Here is a 27,025-nt window from a genome sequence, read left to right on the forward strand (position 1 = left end):
ACAAGAAAATTATTATAAAAGAAGCATACTACGCTGAGTCGAACATGTGTCGTCGGTACTCAGAAATGAAATGTCTTTTAGATCGGTCCCCTACACAACAGCAATTTTACTTGTACTTTACTACTAATGCACATTTTCGATTTCTCATGACTAGATTTAGTCTTTGCACATTGCACTTTCCCGTGGTCTTTCTAAACAGGCAGGCTGGTGTGAGAACCTGATTGCTTGTCCTTGCAAATATTTAGCACAACAAAGCACTTTGCATGATTCCTTACCCCAATCCTAAGGGAAAATCGCCCTTGTACCTATCAGGTGGGTTTAACTTTTTACGCTCTTTGTCTACTGTCACTATTTGCACTGCTGTACTGAATTATATTAGAACTGCATCCTTAATAAAGAAACTGTATGAAATGTAAAAAAAGAAAATAGTGTTTTTAAGTCGTTTTAAAAATGATAAATTCTGAGCCTTTAGTGTCTTGAGTCACATCATCTTATAAATTGGACATGATAATTTTACAGCATTATGTATGTATGTTAAACTTTTGTGGTCCGCTTGTACCGAATATTTTGAGCCAGATACATATTTTGACCTGGCACAGTTAAATTTCAGGAAGCAAACAGGATATTTGGGAAGGCCTAAAAATAAGTGTGTGGTATTTCTTAACAGATTCATCTGGTAGTCCTATGTGAGAAGCATTTCCCATTGGCCCTTTCAATAAGACAGCCACTGCAAACCATAGCTTAATTGTAAGCATGTGCAAGTCTAGAGAAGTGTATGCACTGTAAAATGCCATAAGCACTGTAAATCAGACACTTCCTACAGCAAGGCTGTGATGATTCGTCCTGGGGTGACGGAGTCTGCAGGGTCACATTGAACCTCGAAGACCAGGCTCTCACCAAATGGAGGATAGATGGATGGACATCAGGTTGCCTGCCTCACCATTGCACATTCGGTTTGTAACACTTAGTCAGCCTTAACATCTGGGAATGCTGAAAGCCAGGAAAGAATAAACACATTTCCTTGCCAAATTACAGTAGTGCTTTTAAATTAGAAAGAAGGCTGCTTGATGTTAGCATTCAAAATAAATTACTTTTAGTGATCACTAGGCTCCACATGGTGAAACGAATATGAACAAAGAGACTGTAACTCAAGCACATGTAAGCCGATATTTAGTTTATAGACCATAATAAATTCTGTTATTAAATTCAAACAGAAAATGGATATACACAGAAAACATTTACTAGATAAACATTCCCAGTCTTTATTTTTATAAACATTCCTTCTCTTTTCTGTTTAACCTCAACAGACAGATACACCTCTGCATAATGTTAACTGATGAATACTGATCCCAAGTGCACCAGTGACTCAGTTCTGGCCCATTTACAACAGTAAATTTAGAATGATCCTTATTAAACTTGGGCTGGACCACAGTTAAGACTTCAATTGTTTCACGGATTTCATTAACTTTACCTTGCAAACAGACATATTGTCAATAGAAGACTTCTTGCATTTTACTGCCTTCTTTGGAAAATAGTATTATATCTTCCAATACATCTCGCACAACACTAATCACCCCTATTACAGGTACACAGAAAACTTAGGGTGGGATTGTCACACAGCAGCCTGTAGCACTATAGATCTGCTCGATACCATGCTGTCAAAGGAGATGATGAAATAAAAAAACTAAGCCAGTTTAGGACATCTTAAGAATAGAAATGTCTTATCTCATTGAGGTCACCATAAACATATTGACACTCTCCTGCTCAGAGATCATAATTTCATATAAAGGTATACCACTGGCCTTTTAGGAAGCATGACACGCAGTAGAACAAGCAAGCAGAACCAAGGGAGATGTTCCCCACACGTTTCAGAATGTCAAATTGAGTCATTTAGAATAATATTTTCTTGCACAAGATTAAAACGTGACAGGTTTTCAGTGTTGCTCCTAAAATATTTTGTCCAGAATAAAAAGATGCATTATTAAATATTAGTTTTAAGAATTGTTCTAAACAAGCTAGGTTTCAAAATCTACTCATGAATTTGTCCCAAGATCTGAACATTCATTTCCCATGCAAAATCTTTATCTAAATTTTTCCCAATCGGTCTCTCCTCCAAAATCTGAATATAAATTGTCCCAGTGCTCATTAAATTAACTTTGCACTAGGACACTAAATTATCGAAATACTTGATTTCTTCTCCTTTCGCACATATATGAACCACAAATTTCCCACAATTTAACTGATCAGGAAATTCACAACATTCTGTACTTTCAAGAGTGGAAAAAAAGTATTACATGCACATATTTTGAACTACTGACTTTAAAGCAATTGTAAAGATTTCAAACCTTTTAAGAAACTGAGAACTGTAACATTTTACCAAATTATTTTAAAGGCATCAAAGCAAGGGGAATGCTTCCGGCTGCTCACTTGGCTAAGAACCTAGGTTATTTCTCTATTGTTTGACTCTGAATAAAGTTCAGAAGATTGTTTGGGTTGTAAGAGTAAATCAGTCAATTAATTTATTTTTGTTTTGGTCATAAAGTATTGCAATTTCTATTTAATATTTGATGTTCACAGTTGAAGAGTTTTTTTAATTCTTTTTTGATATCCTCTCTGGGGTGACGCTTTCTTCATAAACTTTTTCTCTCCTTGCTCGGGGGTTGTCGGGGGAAATGTACTCTGCCGCCACATATCCAGTGTAATACATCAGTTCTTGAACCTTTTAATCAGGAGAAAAATAGGACAACAAGACAGTGTGTCTAGTGAAGCAATCCACTCATTAGTAGATTAAGTCTAGCATGTGCTTTCTCTGGAGATATTGCTACAGTGATGTTGCATGCATGGTGCACATGCATATGCAAAGAGTAATCTTTTTGATAGGATAAGCATGCAAAAACATAGTTACAAGCAAGCATGATAAAGTAGTTAATTTCATCAGGTGAATTAGATCATGAAAACCTTAAGAATCCTTAACTACCCTACACCCTTATCCATCCCTAAACCCCAAATACCCCTTACTGCCCCTTACCCATCTCTGGAACTTAAAAAACCCTCACAATCCCCTACCTTTACCCATCTCTCAACACTAAAAACCCATTATTACCCCGTTCCCTTATGTATTCCTAAACCCTAAAAACCATCACAACCTTGTATACTTATCCATCCCTTAACCATAAATATTCCTTACTATCTTGTACCCTTACCTATCCCTGAACCATTAACACCCTTACAACCCCTACCTTTACCCATCATTGAACCCTAAAAACACCTAACCAACCTAACCCTTACCTTTCGCTGAACTACAAAACCCTTATAAACCCATACCCTCACCCATCTCTGAACCCTTAAAACACCTCACGCCCATTATTTGCCCTTAATTCCCTTATTTCATGTAATTAACAAAGACACACCTGCGTAGTAAAGTCCCACAATGTACAATGCCAGAAAATGGCATGTAGGGTACTTACATGCATGGTAATGCCCACGCTGTAAATGCCCACGCTGTAAATGCAATATAGCCTTATAGCCCGCCGTAGTGGACTATACCCGCCATTAAAGGCCCGCTCCAGCGGTAAAGATTTAACAAGGGAGCGGCCCTTTAATGGCTGTTATAGCCCGATACGGAGGGCTGTAAGGCTATTAGAACATTCCGCCCCTAGAGGGTAGAATGTTCCAATTAGTAAAACAAAGGCTCCACAGTCAGAGGGGGCTGAAATCCTCTCTGATTCCGTCAGGCCTTAGTTCACAGCAACAGCTGTGAAAGGAAAACGCTGGAATGTTGATGTTCAACATTCCACTGTCCTAATGCGCGATAACAACAGCCTTCTAAGCGTTATATATTTTTAAAAATGGCAACAAGAACATAATTTTTAGCCACTAATTATTGTGCACCAGCTCAATAGGCGATATTGAATACTTAAGTCGGATCAAAAGGAGGCCTAAGCGAAAATCATGCATGTAGCTCAAGTAAGAAAATGAAAAAATCTTAACACTTGCATTCATTATCCTAAATCTAGTAAACATTTCTTGTAGGTGTTTTTTTTATCAAGACAGTAATGCAGTTCATAATCACCTCCCTGAACCATCAACCTATCTCACATCTTTGTGCATGGCATGGTCCATAAAACAGTGGTAACAACTCAGTTTGCACACCAACTGTAGTTGCAATGGCCTGAAGCAATTCGAGGGTCATTTCCGCATCCGAGAGTCAATGAAGGTAAAAGTTACTCAACTGCAACACTCTGCTTGCAACTGTAGTGATGCAGATACGATACTGTGCACTCTACCGTCATATTGTAATGGGATGAGAATATTGCAACTTGATTTCACGGCGAAGAAGTTGCTTGTGAGATGCTGCAAAGACATGTGCGCGCACATTTCAACACATACATATCCCCACTGGCCTTTAACATTGGCTTCGGCTTATATGCTAAAGACACTCAGATCTACTTCAACCTAGAGGAAAACTTCGATGTCCAGTAGGAAATCAATGACTGCCTCAAACAAATTGAGCTCTGGACAATTCTTTAGGACAGCACCTTAGTGGTGTCAATCTAGTGCAGTGAAAAACAATATTCTTGGTTCAGTTGCCGACTACTTGTCCTTTTTTCTGGCTTTTGCCAACAGGGCCAGCCCTTGATATGGCAAAAGATCAGAACCTACCTAATGCCCCTTGCCCAATACAGTAAATCCGATCACTGTTTCTACAAATTCAATGGATCACTTGGTTTCTCAAGGTAGTAAGCTCAGACTGGACAAGAGCAATGCCATATATAATATAATTTGCACCAAGACGCTGAGAAAGGTCTAGAATTACTCAACTCCCAATGATCTTCTGTCTGAGACATGCAGACCACACCACGGCTTAATCATTCAAAACTCAAATCTAAACCCCTTATAAATTATACAAAAATCAATTGAAAGATCGCTTATCTCTCATGTCGGTTTCACCATCCCAACCTGGCTGGCACCTGTGATCCACATCTGAAAACAATGTATCCATTCACACACTGAGATTCAAACGTTGTATATGGAGCTTCCTGCATATTAAACAATATGGGCTCTAAAATTCACTTTAGCTAAACCTAGAAAATTTCTTCCATAAATAAGGAAATGGCTTAAACCGACCTAGTTCAGCAAGATCTAGCAATTTACACAGCTAACGAAAGCAGTTAAGCTAGGTTTGTCTAGGCATCTGTTTTGCAGACCAACTGTCAATTATACCGTTTTCATGTTTCTTTAGGCGTGTATGCTAAAGAGTGCGAGTCTTGCACAAACCTATAGTTCTCCTCTTATAAATCAGTGCTCATTCATTGGCATAGGTAACTATTACAGCTCGTTGATTGACATTCATGCAGAATTTAAAACAGCCACTGACCTGGCAGTTACGGAAAGGCCATTCTCACAGTTGAGGCCTAGAATAGGAACAGGCCATGGATGATTTAAAAGGCAGATGAGTATAGTACAGACTTTGGCTTATGCTTATAATGATATAGATTATATTCAACATACTTACAAGGAAAATTCTCTTTTGCTGAACAAACAACAAGGAACATGATCAAGATCACAAGGTGATGTCTTAGGTCAGTAAGGTTTTGAAACCTGTAGACGTCTTGCATATAGACTAGAAAAAATCTCTCTATTCCCAGATTCTCTCATCTCTTCTAAGCTACCAGTCTTGTAGTTTAAAACAAAATAGGAATCAATAGCATGAGTTATAAAAAGTAGGAGCTACTGCACTTATCTCCTTAATAGCGTGTATATTTGCCTTGCTGTAGAGATTCAAATTATTTGGCATCAGTTTCGGTGTCTAGCTTGCAGCGTTTCGGACACTCATACTCATCTCTAATGAAGGGGATATTTAGTAGTATCAAGATCATATTTATATAGTACTGTGAACATATGTTTCTATCTCAACCCAAACTATTCCTATTACTGTATATAGTAGATAAAAGTAGATAATATACACATGCACAAAATGTAAGCAATGCCATAAGCACCACAAAGGCAGATAGAAGATATAAGCCAAGCCTTGTACATTCAATAGTGAGTCATAATTATCACCAATCAGTGAGGTACAAATGGCTCTGAGAGGAGCCATGCTCCATGTAAACCACAGTGTGGCTTATCTGTTATGTTAAGAAAAGCTTCACTAATCATTACTAGTAGATGGTTAGGATTATAATTATAATGATGTATTATTTATTACAAATCCATTAGTTGCCCATAGTTATGACGCCCATGAAAGAAGGACCAGCGGACAAACTACACAAAAGGGGTGCTGCTCATTCTTCCATATCATTTTCTTCACTCCTCCTTCCCCCAACACCCATTCTCCCTGTCCTTAGAGCTCTAACTGTTACTTATCAATGGAGTGTCAACCAATAGCAACAATGGATAAACAAAGTAAGACGGAGGGGATCTTAATGAATGTTAAAGACCTACTAGATAGATAGGAAAGACCTTTTTCCATGCATTGAAAACTGCTTAACTCCTCAACTGACAAACAACTATTAGGGGTCTTAGGTACATCAAAAATCAACTACATCTTTAAGTAATCTATAAATGTAGAACACTACAATAGTATATAGATAATCTGAAAACTTTGAAAAAGGTAAGGTTTTGAAATAAAGAGGCTATGGTATGTAATAAAGAGACAGGCATTGATTTGCTAAATGAAATTCTTGGAAGTCTGAGAAAAACCAACACAAGGAAACACAGAAAAATCCTGATCAACTTAAAAACGTTCACTACTAAGTACTATATTGAAAGAACCATGTAAATCCTTTCATTTCAAGACACACATTTTCTTATTAGACCAGATATTGTGCACTGCAGACAAGCTCTGGAGAAAAAAAAAATAGTGGATCAATTCAAGGTCTAACAATGATCTGTGCAAATAGGTCATCCTAAAAAAAAAAAATGTGTATATTAATAGAATTGTTTTTTGGAAGTGGAAACTGGTCAGGAATTCCCAGACTTGACATGAGTCTAAGAGGAAAGTTTATCAGGCAATATTTCTTTAAGAAACATTATTACCCAGAGAATGTCGAGAGGCAATAAGTAGTGACTTGTGGTGGGTTAACATCATAAATATGGGTCCAAATGAAAACACAAATTAGAAAGACTTCGATTGGGGAGTATTTGGAATATAGCAAACTGGAATGAGAACAGAGTTAACAATCATAGGAAATTATCTGAGATTATGAAGCCAATATATGTCTAAATCAGATATTCTTTTGCAAGAAACACAGTTAATAACGGACAATATCAAACGGATGAAAACGTCTGGGCTTGAACAACCTATTTTTCTAGTACTTGAGGGTGAGGTGCGGTAATACTAGCAGAGAAGCAAATCATATCAAGATCAAAGCCAAAAGGAAATACGTCTAAACGGAGGCTTCAGGAGATGGGTTATATAATCAGTCCTGAAATGCAGGAACAAGAGAAAATCATAGTTAGTAATGTAGTATTCTTAACAAGACAAACCCTCACTTCTAGTAAGAATGATTAATGGATTATCAAATGTACAGAATCCATATGTTCTCGGTGGGGGAACAAGAATGCTGTAAGTGGAGCTCCAAGTAATAAAACATGCTGTAGTTAAGGGGAAAGCAACTCCAAATCAAGACAAACTATTACCAGAGTAATCTTCGTTTGGGGCCTGTCCTGGAGTCCAACTTGTGGTGTACACCAAACTCTTGCTGCACACACTCTTGGGCTGTGTGCAATGGGGGACGTGTCCAATGGGGGACGTGTGCAAGGACGTGCATGCTGCCAGGTTCTGTACTAAAACCAGAGGTTGCAGTCAACCCCGACGCACTCAGTCTATGACTATGCACAGCCAGGGTTGGGCGCAGGGCTATGCCTGAGCCATGTCTTGTCCCCCACATTCCGTGGGCAGTCACCTCACTCTAGCCCTACCTTTTAACTTGGATTGACACAGACACTGACAGACACACAAAAACACACTTTAGTTACATAAGGGACACCAACACTCCAAAACCCATAATCTTCTGTGATTCGGTTGAAAGAGGATAGGTTTGGCTGACTGAGTTTATTAATAACAAACACTGATGCAATTTCCCCTCGAAATAACAAACAGTTCACAGACATATACAGTTTACTACATGGCACACAATTAGTGATCACAATATATCGATGATGAGCTTTCCTTAAAACCTCAGGTCAATTCCGTTGTGTCCACCTGCTTCTTTCAATTACGGAAAATAAAGAAGATCAGTCGGCTGCTCACTCGACCTGCTCTGACGCAGGTTGTAAGAGCTTTGGTGTTGTCTCACTTAGACTACGCCAATGCCATCTATCTTGGTCTACCTGTCACCCTTAGCAAACGTCTACAGCTGGCACAAAACCAGGCAGCGAGACTGATTTATCACCACCCCCGATGGCAGTCCGCCAGACCGCTTCTGAGGCAGCTCCATTGGCTTCCGATTCAACACCGCGTTAGTTTTAAATCGGCCTGCATGATTTTCAAATCCCTTCACAACTCTGGCCCACAGTTCATCCAAAAACTTCTTCTTAGGTACACCCCCTCCCGCAACCTTCGCTCTTCCTCCCAAATCTTCCTGACTGTCCCTCGCTACAAGCTGTTGCGCAAAGGAGGCCGTAGGTTTGCCACCCTCGCTCCCAAGCTATGGAACTCTCTCCCCCAGGAGCTTCGCTCATGCACTGCCCTTCTTCCATTTAGGAAGCTCTTAAAAACATGGCTGTTCACCCAGGTTGCGGCCTAGTGCTAACGGCCTCTTGTAAGTTAGTTCCCCTGCTGGTCAGCGCCATGAAACCTTTGGGTGTGCGAGCGCTTTATAAGACTTTGATAAGATAAGATAAGATATAGTATTTAGAAGTCCGATATCCAACTAGACAAAGAATATTAAAGTAACAATCCAAATATTTGAAAATATGTGAACACTCCTCTCTAATTTACAAAAATCTGTATTTTGTATAGATTTTCATGATTCAATCATTATAATAGAAAACAGACTACATATCTTCGGTCTTGGCTTTTACACTATGTATGAAACAGACTTTCTTTTTGTGCTGTCTTAAAGCTGAATTGTTTCTATTTATGGCACACGAGTCCAGCATGATCCGATGGGGCTAATGTCATTTTGTCACAAACTAAACCTGTTTTGAGATCAGCTTGCCAAGGCACAGAATATTGACCTTTTCCTAATGCTAAGGCACTAGAGTGTGTGTGTCCATGCCGTTACTGCATTGTAAGGTTTTCTTCAGCGTTATTTGTAGATGTGGCCTATACTAGTCAAGTATCCACACGCGTATGAGCATTTTAGAAAGTGCTGCTGTGCCTGGAGTCACTTTGGTGCTAATAACGGTTGGAAAGCATGAAGGCACCTTGGAAGCTTGACATGATAGACATTTTCTCTGGTTTAACCTCTGTACCAATTTGCTTTTCGTAATTTAGAACCATCTAGGAGAAGTTGACTCCCGATATGATAGCTGTAGTCTGTGCAGCAGATTTGTGTCATGCCCTCAGTCCATTACTTTGACAGAGTCAGAAGCACGGAGTTAAGTCGGGCACTTTCTGGTCCTTTGAAAGCCAAGCTTTCAGTGAGCAACGCGTTTCTCCTCAATTTATTTTCATCAGGCATGTCTCACTTTTGAATTATTTATTTATTTAGCAGACGCTTAATAACATTTGATATTTTTTCATAATTTATATAAATAGCCCTGACCGGCCTTTGATTTCCATAGGCCAACACAAATTGAAAGCCTACAAAAGGAATAATGGCCAATGGCTTCGCTCAGGAAAGCTGAGGACGTACATGCGCAGGTAAACTTCACTGCATTCACGGCACCGTTCCACGTCACAGCAGTTTTTTGCTTTCTTTAAAACTCTCAGCCATGTTGCACAGCATCTGCCCTACAATCTATCTGAAAGTTTTTTTTTTTAAAGCGCTATCATGCTGCCTGCGTTGACCACATTCTACCTCTTATTTTCTTTACGTTCAGACACGTTGCACATCCGCTGTGCTGCTGTGCAACACGGCTAATTAAACATTTCCAAAGCCAATAGATCTTGCATACATGAGACCTATTGGCTATTCCAATGCTTGCTATAGAAAGTGTTCAGATCTAACAATCATACACACACATGTTTAGCAGGAAAGAGGGGTGTTGACATGCCATGTTACACTACGTAAATTAGCTTTTATTTCTCTTTAAATACATCACAAGAGGCTGAGAAATCAAAGTGACATGCTTGGACTCAACGGGTAACGTAAATAAACAAAGTAGAATCCACTAGGGATCAGCAGAGTGGTCCCTACTATGGTGGGGAGAACACAGTGTTGTTTTAGTACCCCTCACACACCAAAAAGACCCTTGGTGTCATTCTAACATCATTGGAGTCTTCGCACCCCTCTATGGAATGCGGCGTGCTGCGACCAAAAGTTTATGCGGGAGCACTTTATAGTGTTGACTATGTGTGGTGGTGTGTGGGGTATAGAACGTGAGTGGTGGAGTGGTGAAAGTGATGTTAAAAAATACCTGGCTCATGGGGTTGAAAAAAACTTTAATTAAGCCCCCGGCTGGTATTATTAAAAACGTGCTCTGCAAGGTAGTTGCTGTGTAGTTAAGTACAGCTACCTCTCTAGTGCGTCGACATGGACATGTTTCGGAGTATCCAACTCCTTCTTCAGGACGGGAAAGCACTTAATTCCCCACCTTACTCACATGTGATATGTATTTGAAAGTGTATTATACAAAAATTAAATATGTAGAAAAGTTAAAAATTAGGTGTATGTGTACCTAATATGTATGTTTGTCACGAAGTCCTAGCGCCCAGTTGGCGATTTAGATCAAACCTGGAGAAGAGACAAAGTATAGAATCAATACCTATACTAGAAGAGGCATAGCTGTCAAAACAGGTAGCAATGACCTAGTCGACTCGGAATATGCTATTGCATGTCATTCACAAGAAGGGTTAATGATTGCCTCCATCAAATCAAAATCCCTGTGGAAAAAAGGAGACAAAAAGAACAAAGACACACATACAACACTGGTGTGACATGAAACTCTAGATATGATGATGGTTTCAGAACATATCCTAGATAGAAGAAAGATGTCTTACTTATTTTTAATGGTTATATTGCCTCATGAGCTTTTGTGCAAAAATATTGGGGCGTCCCATCAGGCTAAGAATCAGCAATCTGTAGGCATGAGGAGAGCATGGTTTTAGTTTCTATTCCCTACCTCAAAAAAGTTCTTAGCAGCTAGTACCCTGGTGTCTAACTCATGGTCTCAAGGTAAATGCTTCTCTGTCAGCCCCTCAGCGCTGCTCCGATGATTATGTCGGTCCTGAGAGGTCCGGTGCTTTTATACCATGCCTGTTTGTTTTAACTAGCGGTTAATTAATCAATTACTGGCGGGAAATGCCCAAACATGGGTGTGCCGATCGCGTTAGTTGCCGGTTGTGTCATTGGCATAAGTCTCTCCCTGCGCGCATGCTCAAAAGATCGGTAAATGGTGTGCGCGGGAGAAAGTGTGTTGTGTTGGCACAGGCACGGAAGTGAAGAACCGGCGTGATGTTTTCTTGGTAATCAGACGCCTGTGCAATGAAATGTTTATCTAAGTTGGAGGCTGATTTAGGGTAGGTCCCAGATGGAATGACCTGAAAGGATCCTAAAACCTTGAGGGAATAAATTAAAGATAGTGCAATTGGCCAGCTAGTTTTGGAAAATTGGGGAAAAACAGTAAAGTTTAGTTGGACCCCTCAACATGATACTACATGTAAGACAGAGTCGAGTTACGTCAGTTGGGACCACGGTATGGCATCATTAAGTCCCTCCTCATGGGTGCCCAGACGGAACACCCACCGCTGTTCTCTCTCAAAAAAGACAGCCTCAGATGTTAATTGTTCAATGACTGTCCATGCTAGTTCATTGACGCAATGTTGTCTTTCAAGGAAATGGGCTGCCATTTTGGTGGTGGACTTCCGGCATCTCACTTTGCTCTTATGTTCATTTATCCTCACCTTTACCGGTCTGGTGGTCATGCCCACATACTCCAAACCGCAGGGACACGTGATCAAGTATATCACGTTCTTGCTGTTGCAATTGGTGAACTTTCTCTGTTCCCATTCACTCCCATTCCTGAACGTGAGAGATAGACTCTTTTTAGTCAGATGGCAGCTGCTACAGTTGCCACAGGGGTGATGTCCATGCACCCCCTGTAGCCTGGGTTGCTGGTCCGGTTGCGGACAGGGTCTGGTGTGAACAAGGGTGTCTTTTAGGCTTTTCCCTCTCCTGTAGGCAGACAGAGGTTTCTCACAAATGAGTGTGCCACTGGTTAGGGTTCTCCAATGTTTGTTCACCAGTTTGGAAACATGGTTAGAGTGTGTGCTGTATGTAGTTACACATACTGGTGTCGAGTGTTTCATTCCTGGTGACCTTGTCCTCCAGGAGGGCCTCTCGGTTATTATTCATTGCCCTCTTCATAGCAGTGTCTATTACTCTGTTTGGATAGTGTCTTTGCTGAAGTTTCCTTTTCAGGTCTTGGGCTTGTGCCTTGTACCTGCTGATGTCACTACAGTTTCGCCTAAGGCGGCGACATTGCCCATATGGTAGATTCTCACGTAAATGGCGGGGGTGGAAACTGTCAAAACGCAGGAGGCTGTTCCTGGCAGTTGGCTTGAAGTGTGTTTCCGTTTTTAGGATACCTGCCTCATGATAAATGCTCAAGTCCAAAAAAAAACATGCAATCTTTTGACATTGTATGGGTGAACTTTAAGAAGGCATTCTGCTGGTTCAGCCAATCCAGAAAGTTACCTACTGTCTCACTACCTCCTTACCAGATAACCAAGACATCGTCTATGTATCTCTTCCATAACTGTATGTTGTTCTTAAACGGGTTAACTTGGTTCAGGATTCTTGTTGTTTCCAAATGGTGTACATATAGGCCCGCCAGGCTCGGCGCAAATGTACTGCCCATACTGGTGCCATGACATTGTAAATACAGGGTTCCTTCATTTCGAAGACATTTTTGGTTAAGGCTGTGGAGATACATTCCACGACGACAGTCTGTGGTGTCTGGTACATCCAAGGGGTTGAGTGTAACACCTCCTCAATGATGAGTAGGGTCTCATTGTGTGGCAGACTCTTATATAGACTCTCCACGTCCAAGCTCAACAGAATCTGATTGTCTGGGTTGAACGGGACGTCTTGTAGAAGTTGGAGTAGAGATTTCGTATCCTTCAGATATGGGTCTGTCTTCTGGACCAGCGGTCTGAGGAAGGCATCCGTGAATTTGGACAATGGCTCTAAGATGGATGAGATACCCGATACGATAGGTCTGCCCGGTGGTTGTGTCAGACTTTTGTGAATCTTGGGTATGCTTTAGAAGTATGGGGTGCGAGGATTCCTTTGTGTTAAAAATTCTCCTTCATTTCTAGATAGCCAATCGTGGGCCAAGGCCTCTTCAACCATGGCTCCTATGCTTATCCTTAGTTGTTCTGTTGGGTCATTGGGTAGGATACAGTAGTTCCTCCTGTCAGACAGAAGACGTCTACATTCTTGATCATAAGCTGTAGTGGTCTGCAGGACTACTGCTCCTCCTTTGTCTGCCGTTTTTTTTGTTATATCCCTGTTCTGGGACAGTTCTCTTATCGCCTCTGTCTCTTGTTTGCTTATGTTATGAAATGTTTGATGAGCAGTGGTATTCATATTGCTCAGTTCAGTCATTAGGGCTTTTTCAAAAGCAAATACCTCCACCGGTAGTGTGTGGTCAGGGGGGGTAAATGTAGATTTTGGTCTGAGGCCAGGGTCAGATCTTTCTGGGGTCTCTTTTCGATTTTGGAAAAAAGCCTTGAGTTTGATGCTCCTTATGAATTGTTGTACTTCCGTGTGTAGACGGAAGAGATCGATTTTACTGGTCGGTACATAGCCAAACCCATTATTGAGAACCTCATTTTGGAGATCAGTCAGAGGCCAGGGTGTGATGTTAATCACTAGATTCCCCCTCTGCTGGTTGATGCCTGGCTGTTCAGGGCTCCTGTCATGCTCCTTGTGTGGACCCTCGGGTCCGTTTCCTCTTCGGGTTGCCATGACACATTTGTGCCCTTCCTGTTCCTGCCTCTCCAGGGTCCATGGCCCCAGTCTAAAAAATGCTGCTGATTAGGGACCATTGTTGATGGATCCGGTGCCCATTGTTGGTACATTGGGCCCATCGGTCCCATTGGTGGTGGCCCGTAGTGGTATTGCGGATATTGTGGTTGATTCTGGAAAGGAACAAACTGGGGGGGGGGGGGGGGGGGGCTTGATAGCCTCTCCACCCTCTCTGGCGTGGGTAGTGGGCCCTCTGTTGTCTATACCCCCCTCTTTGGTAGTTCTTACGTGGGCCCCTGTTCAAGTTTGAACTGGAGGTGCTGCTCCCAGAACCTGTACTGTCTGTGACACTGGCATCTTTTCAGACATAATCAGCTCTGATGTAATGTAAATGTAAATGTAATGTAAATGTATTTGAGCTTATATAGCGCACAGCTACCCACAAAGGGTTTCCCGGCGCTTGCTTAGGGAACCCGTCCTGGTATTCCCCTGTGAGATAACCCCGGCAGGGTATCCACAAGGTGAAAGCCAGGCATCCCGCCGCGAGGGGCCGTTGTGGAGATTAAGCAAGCTATTGCCCAGAGTCGCAGAGTGTGAACCCATGAGTTGAGAAGGCACCGGAGCGAGAATTATCGAGTCCGTGGAATTTTTGAGCCCAAGACCCGCCGAGGCGGGGAATTGAACCCTGGTCCAGGGCCGATCTCAGCTTCCGGGTCTGCCGCCTCTAACCCCTGAGCCGCACTTCTCCATGTATGGGTAGGTCCCCTCAGGGGTGAACCTATCCTTATCTTTGAGTTTGTTGAATTTGCTTTGCTTAAGTGTTATCTCAAAGTCTGTCATCTCTTTATTCAACTCCTCCAACCTCTTTTTTAAGACAGTTGGTGCTATGTAGGCCTTCAGCTACACCTCAATTTTCTGAATTTCAATTTTGAGTTCCTGGGCTTTCCTGGCAGCTGTTTGAACGATAAGGACCAACCAGTCTCGTGTACAATGCCAGGAAACCAAAGACCAGGCTTTTTTGAATACCAAATCATCTTGAAAAATAAAAGGCTCGTTTTTTACGATAAGGCCCTATGGGGCTATTTTGTGCCTTAAGTATTCAGTCATTAGGAGGCCATGTAGTGCCGTCCTGATCTGTGTCTTCCGTAAATTACTGAGTTCATCCCAGTCTGCTCCGGCGGATCCTGGGTCGTTGTTGCTCAATCCTTCAAAGGGATTTACAGCTGTCAACATTCTATCGATATCCTCTTCCCCAAAGGTTAGACCATGTTCATCTTCCATTGTGGTGTCACTAGTGTATTGGTATGTGTGACTCAATATTTGACCGTCTACTTAAGGCCATACTGAGCAACAACTTAAAAAGTTATGCATCTTTATATTTGTTTCTGCTGATGGTAGTCAAATACAAATGAAGTATGTTAAAAATCAGTGTCTTTTCTATCATAGCTTCAAATTGAACGGTATGATACCCACATAATATACTGAAATAAACAGATTTACCTCTGCTATTGAAGTGCTTTCCAAATGGGCTCGGGATCCACAAGCTATAGCCATTTGATCCTGCAATGAAACCAAAGAACAAGAAATCAATCTTTTCATGCAACTATATAATTTATACCTCAGTATTATAAAGTCCTTACTGTGCAATGGCTTAGTGGTAGACACAGAAAACGAGATATATACTGCAATTCTAGTACTCAGTCAGGGATATCCTTATCAAGTATTTCATACATAGAGAATGTAGACTATCCACAGCCTACATGTGGTGAATCTAAACAGTTTCCCAGAATGTCCCTTTCCAAAAGTTATATTTAACAAGCATTGGCATAGCCAAAAGGTCTCAATTTTGGGACCTTATAAGTATTTAGTTATGCAGCAAAATATCCTTGTTGCAACAACAGCAACTGTTGCATGGCTAAACAATTAAAAGGTCGCAAAGGCGAGACCTATTGGTTTTGCCAATGCTAGTTTACTAATTGCATGCCTTTCAAGTTCCCAATTTCACTTCATTTCGCCTGTAAATAATGCTTGCTGTTTATTTGATATATTTATGACTATTAGTACTTTGCTAAACAAACAGAAGCCTAGTGCTGTTGTTCAACAGGGGGCTTCATGTAGAGGTCAGAGAGTACTAGGAGTATAGATGGATTACATTGAGTGGGAAAATCCTGCTGCTGTTGCGCAGCCCTGTACAAAGAAAGTGGTTTTGAAAACGTAAGTGCGTATGGAATGAAGCAGGTGTTTTATTGACTCCAATGCAGTCGGCTGACACTGTCCAACTGACCAGAAATGTTAACACGTGAATGCAGACATATCATAGAAAAACACAAGAGCAGTCTCCCTCATCTGGAAGTTAACAAATGGACTACTTTCCCAGCAGAAGTCTGAAATGAAAACGATCATTAGAATTTGATTTAATGAATATCTTTTTTCGTTTAACCGGGATGAAATTTTAATATTGTAATTTTTCTTGATTGGGTTTGACTCTCGTTAAGCGAACAAAAATCCTCTACCAGAGGTACCTGGATTTCTCTACCAATGTATTGAGACTGCGACTACCTGCAAAATTCGGTAGCTGCTGTCAGCGAGTACCAGTTTATTGTGTTGCAAGTGTTGTTAGTTGGTAAGGACCAACGATATTGCTTCTTGGTAATGGACATGTTGACTGGCCTCCCCAAAGGCCGTCAGGGGACTCCACTGGCCGGAGATGTGGCTGCTCAGCTCGGTCTTGTTGGTGCGGGACCCAGCTTCTTAGCTGTAGAGGGGGTCTGTCTGTCTGTCTGCTTATTTTTTTAAATAAGGAGCATAGGTGGAAGGAAGAATTTGCTGGGTTGTTTCATCATTACGATTTGCTTCTTCCACTTGGAACATCCTGGGCGCACAAAGACACCAAAAAACCAGCAGGCTGTATGTTAAATTTTAAAAAATAAAGTGAGATGGTTGACGTGGCCTGATATATTGGGACACACTAAAATTGCTCTCCTTTAAGGACAGTGAACACACACAGCATGGAGGCTATCAAAGAGGGGAGTGAGTTAATCAGACCCCACCCTTGTTTAACATCTCTGCTGTTAACTCTGGACTTTCTCCCGAATCCCCCATCTGCAAAAACGAGGTAATGAAGGGGAGTAAAAGGGAGACTCCATCCTGGATAAACCATTTACAAATAACTCACACAATGAGAGAGAATGAGAATGGAGAGATATCCTCAACCCCCTGCCCTCCATTTGTCAATACACTATATACATCCACTCTTCAATGTGATACCGGCTGGGAGCACCAATAACAGGATGCCAATAACTAGAAGCAAAAAATGGGTGACTGATAGAACAATAACTCTTAACATGCAAACTCCAGACATAACATTTGAGTGAAATGGGGAGAGAAAAAGAAATAGGAGATGTTGCATGATAAGCTACCTGCCAAGTATCTGAACAGCAGGCTCAATACTAATAACAGCACCAAGGATGCACTTCAGGCAATTAAAAAACACCATCAACTGACCGAGGACCCTGTTCCCATTTCCCTGCAACAACTGGAGCAATAAAATCTCTAGGCCCAAAATCCAGATTCATTGAAGTGCAATGAGCCCATCAAACTTAACAGGGAATAAGAGCAAGAGAACAAAAAACTCAGGAACAGAATCACTAGGTTTTCAAAATTGTTGCATCTGTATTTGAAAAAAATAAACAGAAAAGTTAGTGACTGTTAGAACAAGCATTTTCAATGCAATAGGTCTCGCAGTTGTTAGAGTTTGAGCCATTGGCAATGTCTTTTATTTATGTGTTGGTTTTTAAAACGTTAGATAAAAGGCATTGCCATTTACAATGCCAATAGGTTAAACTCTTGCAATTGCGGGACCTATTGCATTGAAAATGCTTGTTTTCCACGGTTTTCATTTACAATACAACGAACAGAACGCAAAGCACCCATTTACTCCAGTGGAGGCATATTTATTCTTTTAAAGGAAATGGCCTTCATCATCCCGCAATGGTAGTCATAACATTGTATAACACTGGAAATATGAGTTGCTGTGCCAGGAAGTAATGCTGTGAGCAGCGCCAGAGTCACGCATGGACACACATATCAGGTAGAGGGGGAGCTTGCTGTTGCTCTGCCCAACCCCCATCAACAATTGGCTGTGTCCCATTCTGTCCCATGAGTGCCCTCTTGAACTGCCTGAATCCCACGAACATAGCCCCCACGGAGCCCTTTTATAGTACACCAGGCTGACGAGGTGTGGGAACGTGCAGTCACACTAGTGCTCCGCAGAGTTGCCTACATGAAGATGCTACCTACCATTGAAATGGTTGCTGAGCTTTTGGCAAATACAAGCAGTAATGGATTTATCCCGCTGGTACACAGGGGGTTGCACTACGGCTGAAGTCTTCCTCATCAAAGATGAGGCACAGGAATACTATAGACTACCTCTAGGCCAATTCGTGAGAAACGCCCAGATCTCCCACACAGTCCAGAAGATAGGGCGGCGGCCCACCTTCCCCGCAGAGCCGGAGGACTCCTACACTACAGCGGCTATTGGCACCTGGCACCACTGGGGAAATTATCTCTCGCATGTATATAGCCCTGAATCTGAACTGCAGGGTGGACGTGGAGACGATTCGGAACAGGTCGTGAACACTTACCTCTTCCCCTCACAGACGCAGGGTGGCGACAGGCATAAGAAGTGGCAAGCAATTCGCGGTTTAAACTCATACAGTTTCAGTATTTGCATCGCACTTACCTCAACGCCAGAGGCTCCAGAAGATGTATGCGATACACTCCTCTGGATGCCCACGCTGTGGGTTTGAACCAGGTACGTTCCTGAGGAACTATTGGGCCAAAATGTTGAGCGTACTGATTGAGATTACCAGGGTCCAAATCCAAACACTGCCTCCTAAGCATAATTCTGGCACCCAAAAAGGGGGCCAAAATCTATACTAATATAATAAAGAGAGAGCCCAAACCTTTGAGACTGGTAATCTCAGGAACCACAGCACCAATCACAACACCCAATACAGCGTTGGAAAGGGCAGTTGCAGCAGAAGGACATAGGTTATGCAGACGCTCACCATATACATTTAAAAGGTAAAAGAACCGTGCCAGCAAAGTAGTCCCTTGTGGGCGTGTCTGCGTTGTGCTGGGGTCGTGTGCTGGGGGCGTGACAAACGCTGGGGGGCGTGAGGTACGTTCCGCCCTTCATGCCATGTCTAATCCAGTCGACTCGTGACCAGTGCGTGGGTGACAGTCTTTCTTGTTTCGAGGGGGATCCAGCGGAAGATCTTTTTGAGAATACGAAGTACGTTGAAGCAGGAGGATGAGACTGCGTTGACTTGTCTGGACATCGAGAGAGAGGAGTCTAGGATGAAGCCCAGGTTGCGTGCGTGGTTTGTGGGTGTGGGTGCTGTGCCCAGAGCGGAAGGCCACCAAGAGTCGTCCCAGGCAGAGGGGGAGGATCCTAGGGTGAGCACCTCCGTTTTGTCTGAGTTGAGTTTTAGGCGGCTATGTTTCATCCATTCGGCTACTTCTTTCATGCCTTCGTGAAGATTGGTTTTGGCGGTGTTAGGGTCTTTGGTGAGGGAAAGGATTAACTGGGTGTCGTCGGCGTAAGAGATGATGTTAAGGTTGTGTTGACGCGCGATGGAGGCGAGTGGACTCATGTAAACGTTGAAGAGGGTGGGACTGAGTGATGATCCTTGTGGTACTCCACAGATGACTTCAGTGGCCTCTGAGTTGAATGGGGGAAGTCGGACTCTTTGAGTTCTCCCGGCGAGGAATGAGATGATCCAGTCCAAGGCTTTTCCTTGTATGCCGATGTTGCTGAGGCGTTGTATAAGGGTGCTGTGGCAGACTGTGTCGAAGGCGGCGGAGAGGTCGAGTAGGATGAGGGCCACTGTTTCTCCGTTGTCCAGTAGAGTTCGGATGCCGTCTGTATCTGCGATGAGGGCGGTTTCGGTGCTGTGTTTGGCTCGGAAGCCGGACTGTGAGGGGTCGAGGGAGTTGTTGGATTCAAGGAAGGCGGCGATTTGGCTGTTGACGGCTTTCTCAATGACTTTAGCGGGGAAGGGGAGGAGGGATATGGGTCGGTAGTTTTTAAGTTCAGAGGGGTCTGCTGTGGGTTTCTTCAAGAGGGCGCTGAGTTCGGCGTGTTTCCAGCTTTCTGGGAAGGTGGCAGAGTTGAACGAGCAGTTGATGACATCACGGAGATGGGGTGCGATGATGGAGTCAGCTTTGTTGGTGGGGGCAGGGGTCGGTTGGCGAGCCAGAGTGGACTGAGTTCATTAGGCGGATGGTGTCTTCGGTGGTGATTTGGTTCCAGGCGCTGAGGTTGTTAGTTGGCGGTGTAGGATCTGAGGGGGGTGGGGAGGGTTGTTCGCAGGGAGTGTTCTCGAAGCTGTTGTGAATGTCGGAAATTTTGTTGTAGAAGAAGGAGGATAACGCATCGCAGAGGTCTTGGGAGGGAGTGATGTCGTTAGATGCTGCGGCGGGGTTGGTGAATTCTTTGACGATGTTGAAAAGTTCCTTGCTGTTGTGGGCGTTGTTGTCGAGACGATCCTTGAAAGCTGATTTCTTGGTGGATCGAATCAGTTGGTGGTGTTTGCGGGTGGCCGCCTTGAGGGTGGCCATGTTGGTTTTTTTCTCCATGTTTTCTCTAGGGTGCGGCATAGCTTCTTGGATTTTTTAAGGTCATCATTGAACCAGGGGGCCTTTTTGCTGCCTGAATTGATCTCGTGCTTTTTCAGGGGTGCTAATTCGTCAGCGCTGTGGGTGATCCATTGCTTGAGGTTGGTGGCCGCTTGGTTTGGGTCCAATGAGAGGGTGGGAGGGTTTTGGTTGAGTGATGTGAGGAGTTGGTCGGAGGTGATTTTGTTCCAGTTTCTTCGAGGAATAGGTTGTGGGCGGTTGTGGGTCAAGGTGGTTTTGTAGCTGAAGTGAACACAGCTGTGGTCCGTCCAATGGAGAGCTGTGGTGCGGTCGAAGGAAATGTGCTTGCTGGAGGTGAAGATAGGGTCGAGCGTGTGCCCGGCTACATGGGTGGGGGTGTCCACAAGTTGTTTGAGTCCGAGATTGGCCAGGTTGTCCAGAAGGGAGTTGGCGTTGCTGTCGTGTTTGTTTTCAAGGTGGAAGTTGAGGTCTCCTAATAGAATGTAGTTCTCGGAGGCGAGGGCATGTGGGCTGACGAAGTCAGTGATGTCATCGCTGAATTGAGTGCGGGTTCCTGGGGGCCTGTAGATGAGGGTGCCTCTAAGTGTGGTCCTAGGGTCGGTGTGGATCTGGAAGTGGAGATGTTCGGCGGTTGCAAGATTGTCGTCGGAGCTGGTCGTGATTTTTTTTTTTTTTTAAAACCTTTATTTATCGTAAACATAGTACACAGCGTCTGCCTACAACCACTGCGGGCCGGCCGCTATGACAATATACAACCTTCCAAGGTACCTTGCACTGCAATAGAGGACAAAAATAACAACACTACGATGGACTGGCAAGGAGCCACAGGAAAAGGATAAAGAGGGTTTAGTTTTGTAATTTTGACGAATCGTCCTAAAGTCAGACCGGGTAGCTGAGAGGGCGAGCCACATAAAAGGATATCCACAAGTGAAACATCGTCATCAAAATACTGGCGTAAGTCATTACAATAAGGATACACAAGCGCAGAAGTACCTGTCGCCCCAGTTAGCGCCCGCCCAGTCAATATATCACATCAGGAGTTGCAATCTAGCTTGCCTACGGTATAATAGGATATAAGAGGGATCATTCTATAGCAGCAATGAAAGGATCCGACGACGTACAAAAAGGCACTTATTACATGGGAAAATTCGTGACAGGATATGCGCCCTCAAACTGTAGTATAAGAGGGAAGGAAAAGCAGGATATGCAATCATTCAGTGACTATGCATTTAAATCGATATCTTGGTCGTAGAATCAATAAACCATGCGATAAAGACATAGACGCAAAGCACAAAAATCGTCCCGGAAGAACCAAACCCAACCCCCCGTCTGACCCCAGATATATAAGAAAGAAGAAGAGAAACAAGAGAAAGAACAAGAAGGAAAGGCCATAGAAACAAAAAAGAAACGAAAATCAAGTCCCAACCCCCCCACCCTGCACGTCGAAGAGGCTACGGCCCTCCCCCCCAACTAACGTGCCTGTCGCCCCAAGAATACCCACATAAGGGAAAAGACGGGGGAAAGTCAACACAACCAGACTCCCGCCCCACCCCACTCGCACAAGGCAGCTCAGGCTCGATCACAAACAGGCCAACAGGTCGACAAGCAATGGCGGCGTCGTAGTATAGTTCAGCAAAGCGTCCACATCATAATGGGTGACCGGGCATCCGTCCTGCGATATATAGAGGAAGAGTTCACCCCTGTCCCAACTTGACCCTTCCGTCAATACGTAGCCACTGGAAGTTTGCAATGACGAATAGGGTGGCCAGGCAGGTAGAACAAAAGCAACTCCTTGAGAGACCCCAGAAGCAAGGGACTGAGAAGTGATCTCTGCCAGACATGTAGGCACAAGAACAGGGCTCCGGGCAAATCTCTCAGATTGCGGCCCAGCAGGGGCAGCACAAAATGGCTGGGTGGTGGATCAGGCCCATGGAGGCGATCTGCATGTGTTGCAGCACTAGGCCCCGATGTCACATTCACGCGGCCGGGTAAGTTGGACCTGTGACCAGCATCATCCAGGGCCCTCCACGGCACCACCTGTAGACACGTAGCAGGAGCACTCAGTGGCGGTAGAGATCCGCTTACGACACCACTTCTCCCCGGATCGCCGGAGCCCTCTTCCCACGGCTGGATGATAATAGCGTCCAGGCGCCGTCCAAGGTCCCCGGCCCCATCCACCCAGGTAAGGCGCAGGGAGCTCAGAGCAGCAATGAGGTCACGGGCCGTAGGTTCCATCCTGCTTAGCCAATATAAACTCTCTCGCACTCTGGGTATCTACTCCCCCGGCCAGTATCAGTAGCCCCCACAGCGCCACCCAGCCAATGAGCGGGTATAGAATCCACCAGAGCGGGGGCCGGAGCCACATCCAGCTGCTACGAGCAATCCGCCATTACACTTTGCCAGTACACCGTTCACTCAGTCACAGGATGCCCCATAAGAAGCGCGGGCAGTATTAGCGCTGTGTGGCACAGAGTCTTAGTAGCAGGGACAGACCCACCAACTGTGCGAAGGAGCGCCGACCTCCACATCTCCGAGGTCCGAAAACGATGTACAGGTCTGCCCCAGATCCGCAAATGCCAGCAACGTTGCGCCCGTTCCAAAATGGCGACCCCAGCCCGTCCAGTAGACCCACACGCAGCATAGAGAACAAAGGAAGAGTCTTACTAGGCGGTGGAATCGAATCTCCAGCCTGTGCGTCCGGGTCTGGGGCAGCGCTAAATCACCACGTCCGTCTGGGATGGTGGAGTGTGTCTCCCGCAGCTCCAACTATGGGCTTCGTGGCCCGCAAAGCCGCGACCTCGAGTGGCATCCGCGGCCGGCAGTAACATCCGGTCCCTCGGCCAGCAGTCGGACGCCGCCACAGCACCAGGCAAAAGGGGTGAATGAAAGGGCCGCCGGTCACGGCCAGGCGCCGGAGTTGCCGCCCGCTAATCCTCGCGACTTCCGACGCCGTGTCAGCTTGGCCCGAGCTTGTGCGACCCGGGGAGAGCAGGATATTAAAAGGATTAATGCCGTGGCGAGCGGAGCTCGCGGACTAGGCGGCCATCTCGCTCCGCGCTGGGCCACGCCCCCCGCTGGTCGTGATTTTGATGGTGTTCCTATAGATGATGGCGATGCTTCCTCCTGTTTGGACGGTGCGGTCTTTTCCGATGATCTTGTAAGCGTCCGGTATGGCTATGGCGATGTCGAGTGCTGATGATGTGTTCATCCATGTTTCTGTAAGGAAGGCGATGTCCGGTGATGCAGTGTCGAGTAGGTCCCAGAGTTCAGTGGCGTGTCTGTGGATCGAGCGGGTGTTTAGCAGGATGCACTTCAGGTGGTTAGAGTCGGAGCTATGTTTGGAGGAAGTGGATTTGGAGAGGGTCCTGAAGCAGGTGAACTTGCAGGTGAGACAGGCGAATGGGCCGTGGGTACGTCCTGGGGTGGCTTCGCAGCATTGTGGTGTGCGTCCGGGGTTGAGGGCGAGGAGAGTTGCGGCATCATATGTGAATCTAGTGGGCTGGGTACGGCGGGGGCCAGGGGGTCTGGCGCTGGGCGTGGTCCAGGCGCGGACGGGCGTAGACGGGCTTACCTTCGGCGCACATAGGGCGCGACCGCTGCGCGTGAACGCTGCACGTAGGTCCATCTGTCATAACTGGAGAAGTGGAGGGGGGCGGAGCGTGGGAGGGGGAGCTGGGAGGCGGGAGCGTAGGGGGAGGGATAGGCTGCAGGCACAACAAAATGGTCGAAACAACAACAAAAGGACAACAGGACGCTATGGGCGCAATCAGGCAGCAATTGTGCTCAGGAGGCAATGCGAGCTAGCGGTGGAGCACACAGGCACAATTTAAATATAATAAACAATCAAAGCAATGCGGAGCGCTACGCCACAGACCGGGTGCAAATTCAATCAAATTAAAGGTATGGCAGTGGGGAGAAGCAGCGCTACGATACCAGTACAGCGCTACGAGGTCAGGAGGAAGGGTGGAGCAACCGCTATACGCCGGAATCACAGCAAAATTACAGAAAAAACTCCAACGCATCCAAAACGCATCAGCGAGACTCATATTGGACATCCCTCGCCAAGATCACATCACCGGACACCTAAAAGACCTCCACTGGCTTCCTGTCAACAAGAGAATTACATTTCGTCTTCTCACCCACGCACACAAGGCCCTCTACAAACTAGGACCCGAATGCCTCAACACTCGACTGTCCTTCTACACACCCACCCGCCAACTTAGATCGTCCAATCAAGCCTGCGCCCCAGTCCCGCGCATCCGAAAATCCACCATGGGTGGCAGATCCTTCTCCTTCCTGGCGGCCAAGACCTGGAACTCACTCCCCACTCACCTCCGCCTTACTCAAAACCACATCTCCTTCAGAAAAGAACTTAAAACCTGGCTATTAGACAAAAATTGAACCCCCCTTCCCCAAGCGCCTTGAGACCCTCTGGGTGAGTAGTGCGCTATATAAATCCCTGAACTTGAACTTCATATTGTGTGCTAATCCCACCCTGCTCCCTTTAAATACCCCTGCACCCCATAATCATAACCAACCCTTACTCCTTAAAATACCCCAACACCCTTAAACACTAACCCATCTTAACCCAATAAATATACCCTGTACCCCAAAACCCAAACCTATCCCTAAAAATACCCCTGTACACCAAAACACAAACCTAGCCCTGAACCCTTAAAATACCACTGTACCCTTAAAATACCACTGTACCCCCAAACCTACCCCATAACCCTAAAAATACCCCTGTACCACAAAACCCAAACCTAGCCCTGAACCCTAAAAATAATCCTGTACCCCAAAACCCAAACCTACCCCTGAACCCTAAAATACCCCTGTACCCCAAAACCCAAACCTAACCCTGAACCCTAAAAATACTCCTGTACCCCAAAACCCAAACCTAGCCCTGAACCCTGAAAATACCCCTGTACCCCAAAACCCAAACCTAGCCCTGAACCCTGAAAATACCCCTGTACCCCAAAACCCAAACCTAGTCCTGAACCCTGAAAATACCCCTGAATCCCCCATAACTCAAACCTACCCCTGAACCCTAAAAATACCCCTATACCCAAAACCCAAACCTATCCCTAAACCCTAAAACTACCCCTTTACCCCATACCCAAAACTATATCTGAACCCTTAAAATACCCAAACACCCCAAAACATACCTCAGTACCCCAAAACATATACCCCATACCAATACTTACCTTATCCAAATATAAAAAAAACATGCTTTTACCATACATGCATTTACAACAAATTTCGTTGTAATTGTAGGCGTGGTAAAAGCATATAAAATGTAATGCCATGCGTTATAATGGCATTGCGGAGTCATGGTACATTCGTAATGAAAGTATGTGGAGTGATGGTATGCGGAAAGAAAGTTGCGGAATAATGGGTGTTTACCTTCCCCGGTAAGTACATTGGTTGCACGGCGGCCCACATCTCCAGCAACATACTCATATTTTTTCACCACCCATTTGAAAAATGCACAGGTCTCGCTCATTGATGGCCAGCACCGACATACACTTTTAGACACACCTCCCACCACAAGTTCTAGGATTGCGAACTTTAGAGCTGGGGAGCTACGTTCGAATCTCGGCATCAACTCAACATCCTGTGATTCCAGGCAAATCGCTTTGTCTCCCCGTGCCTACCACAAATGAATGTTTTCTTCTGTAAAGTAAATTGTGCTCATGCCATGTTATCGAGTTCGCGCTATATAATATTGCAAGGAAAAATAAAGTAGGGAAACTAGAGTTCACACACTACTGAACGCGCACTCTTAAGTGCATCAGCAGTGCACTGTGAATCGGAGCGTTTCACAGACCTGTCACAGATAAGAAATGATATCAAAACGATATCCTACAAAACAATATACTACTGGCCGGCAGCAATTCATACCCAGACGTCACGACAGGATACTAGCGCTGTATACATTTACTCTACTGGGTCGAGTCCAGGCTAAACACTATGTTGCGATACATTGGACACAACGTCATCCTCCCACTTGCTAGCAGGGCAGAGCCCCGGAGGCAGCCTAAGGGCAGGGGCTACGAATCCTGCGCAGCCGCCATCCTGCCCCGCAGCAGAAATTTAGAAGGCTGGAAGTTGTCAGCCTGTCCCTGCTCAGGAGCACCTGGCCGCATCACCCCCGCCCGCCCACCAATCGGGAGCAGAGGACCCGGCGCTCCAGAAATGATTGTCCCCAACAGCAGCGGTGAGGAGCGACTATCGGAAGCAGGTGAGAGGGAGGCCCGTACAGGAGCGGACTAGAGGCAGAC

The 27,025-nt window shown here is 44.8% G+C and overlaps 1 protein-coding gene across 2 annotated transcripts in view; it reads right to left on the reverse strand.

The window, feature by feature from the left end:
- The window catches only part of ALG5 (ALG5 dolichyl-phosphate beta-glucosyltransferase), a 208,601-nt gene that overhangs the window by 83,558 nt on the left and 98,018 nt on the right, over positions 1-27,025 (reverse strand). For both annotated transcript variants that reach the window (XM_086935089.1, XM_086935090.1), the window contains one exon: positions 15,582-15,641. In XM_086935089.1, coding sequence (XP_086791215.1) covers positions 15,582-15,641 — 60 coding nt within the window. The remainder of the gene's footprint in view (positions 1-15,581; positions 15,642-27,025) is intronic.

This window comes from Lissotriton vulgaris, chromosome 8, assembly GCF_964263255.1.
Source record: "Lissotriton vulgaris chromosome 8, aLisVul1.2, whole genome shotgun sequence".
NCBI classification, from domain to species: Eukaryota; Metazoa; Chordata; class Amphibia; order Caudata; family Salamandridae; genus Lissotriton; species Lissotriton vulgaris.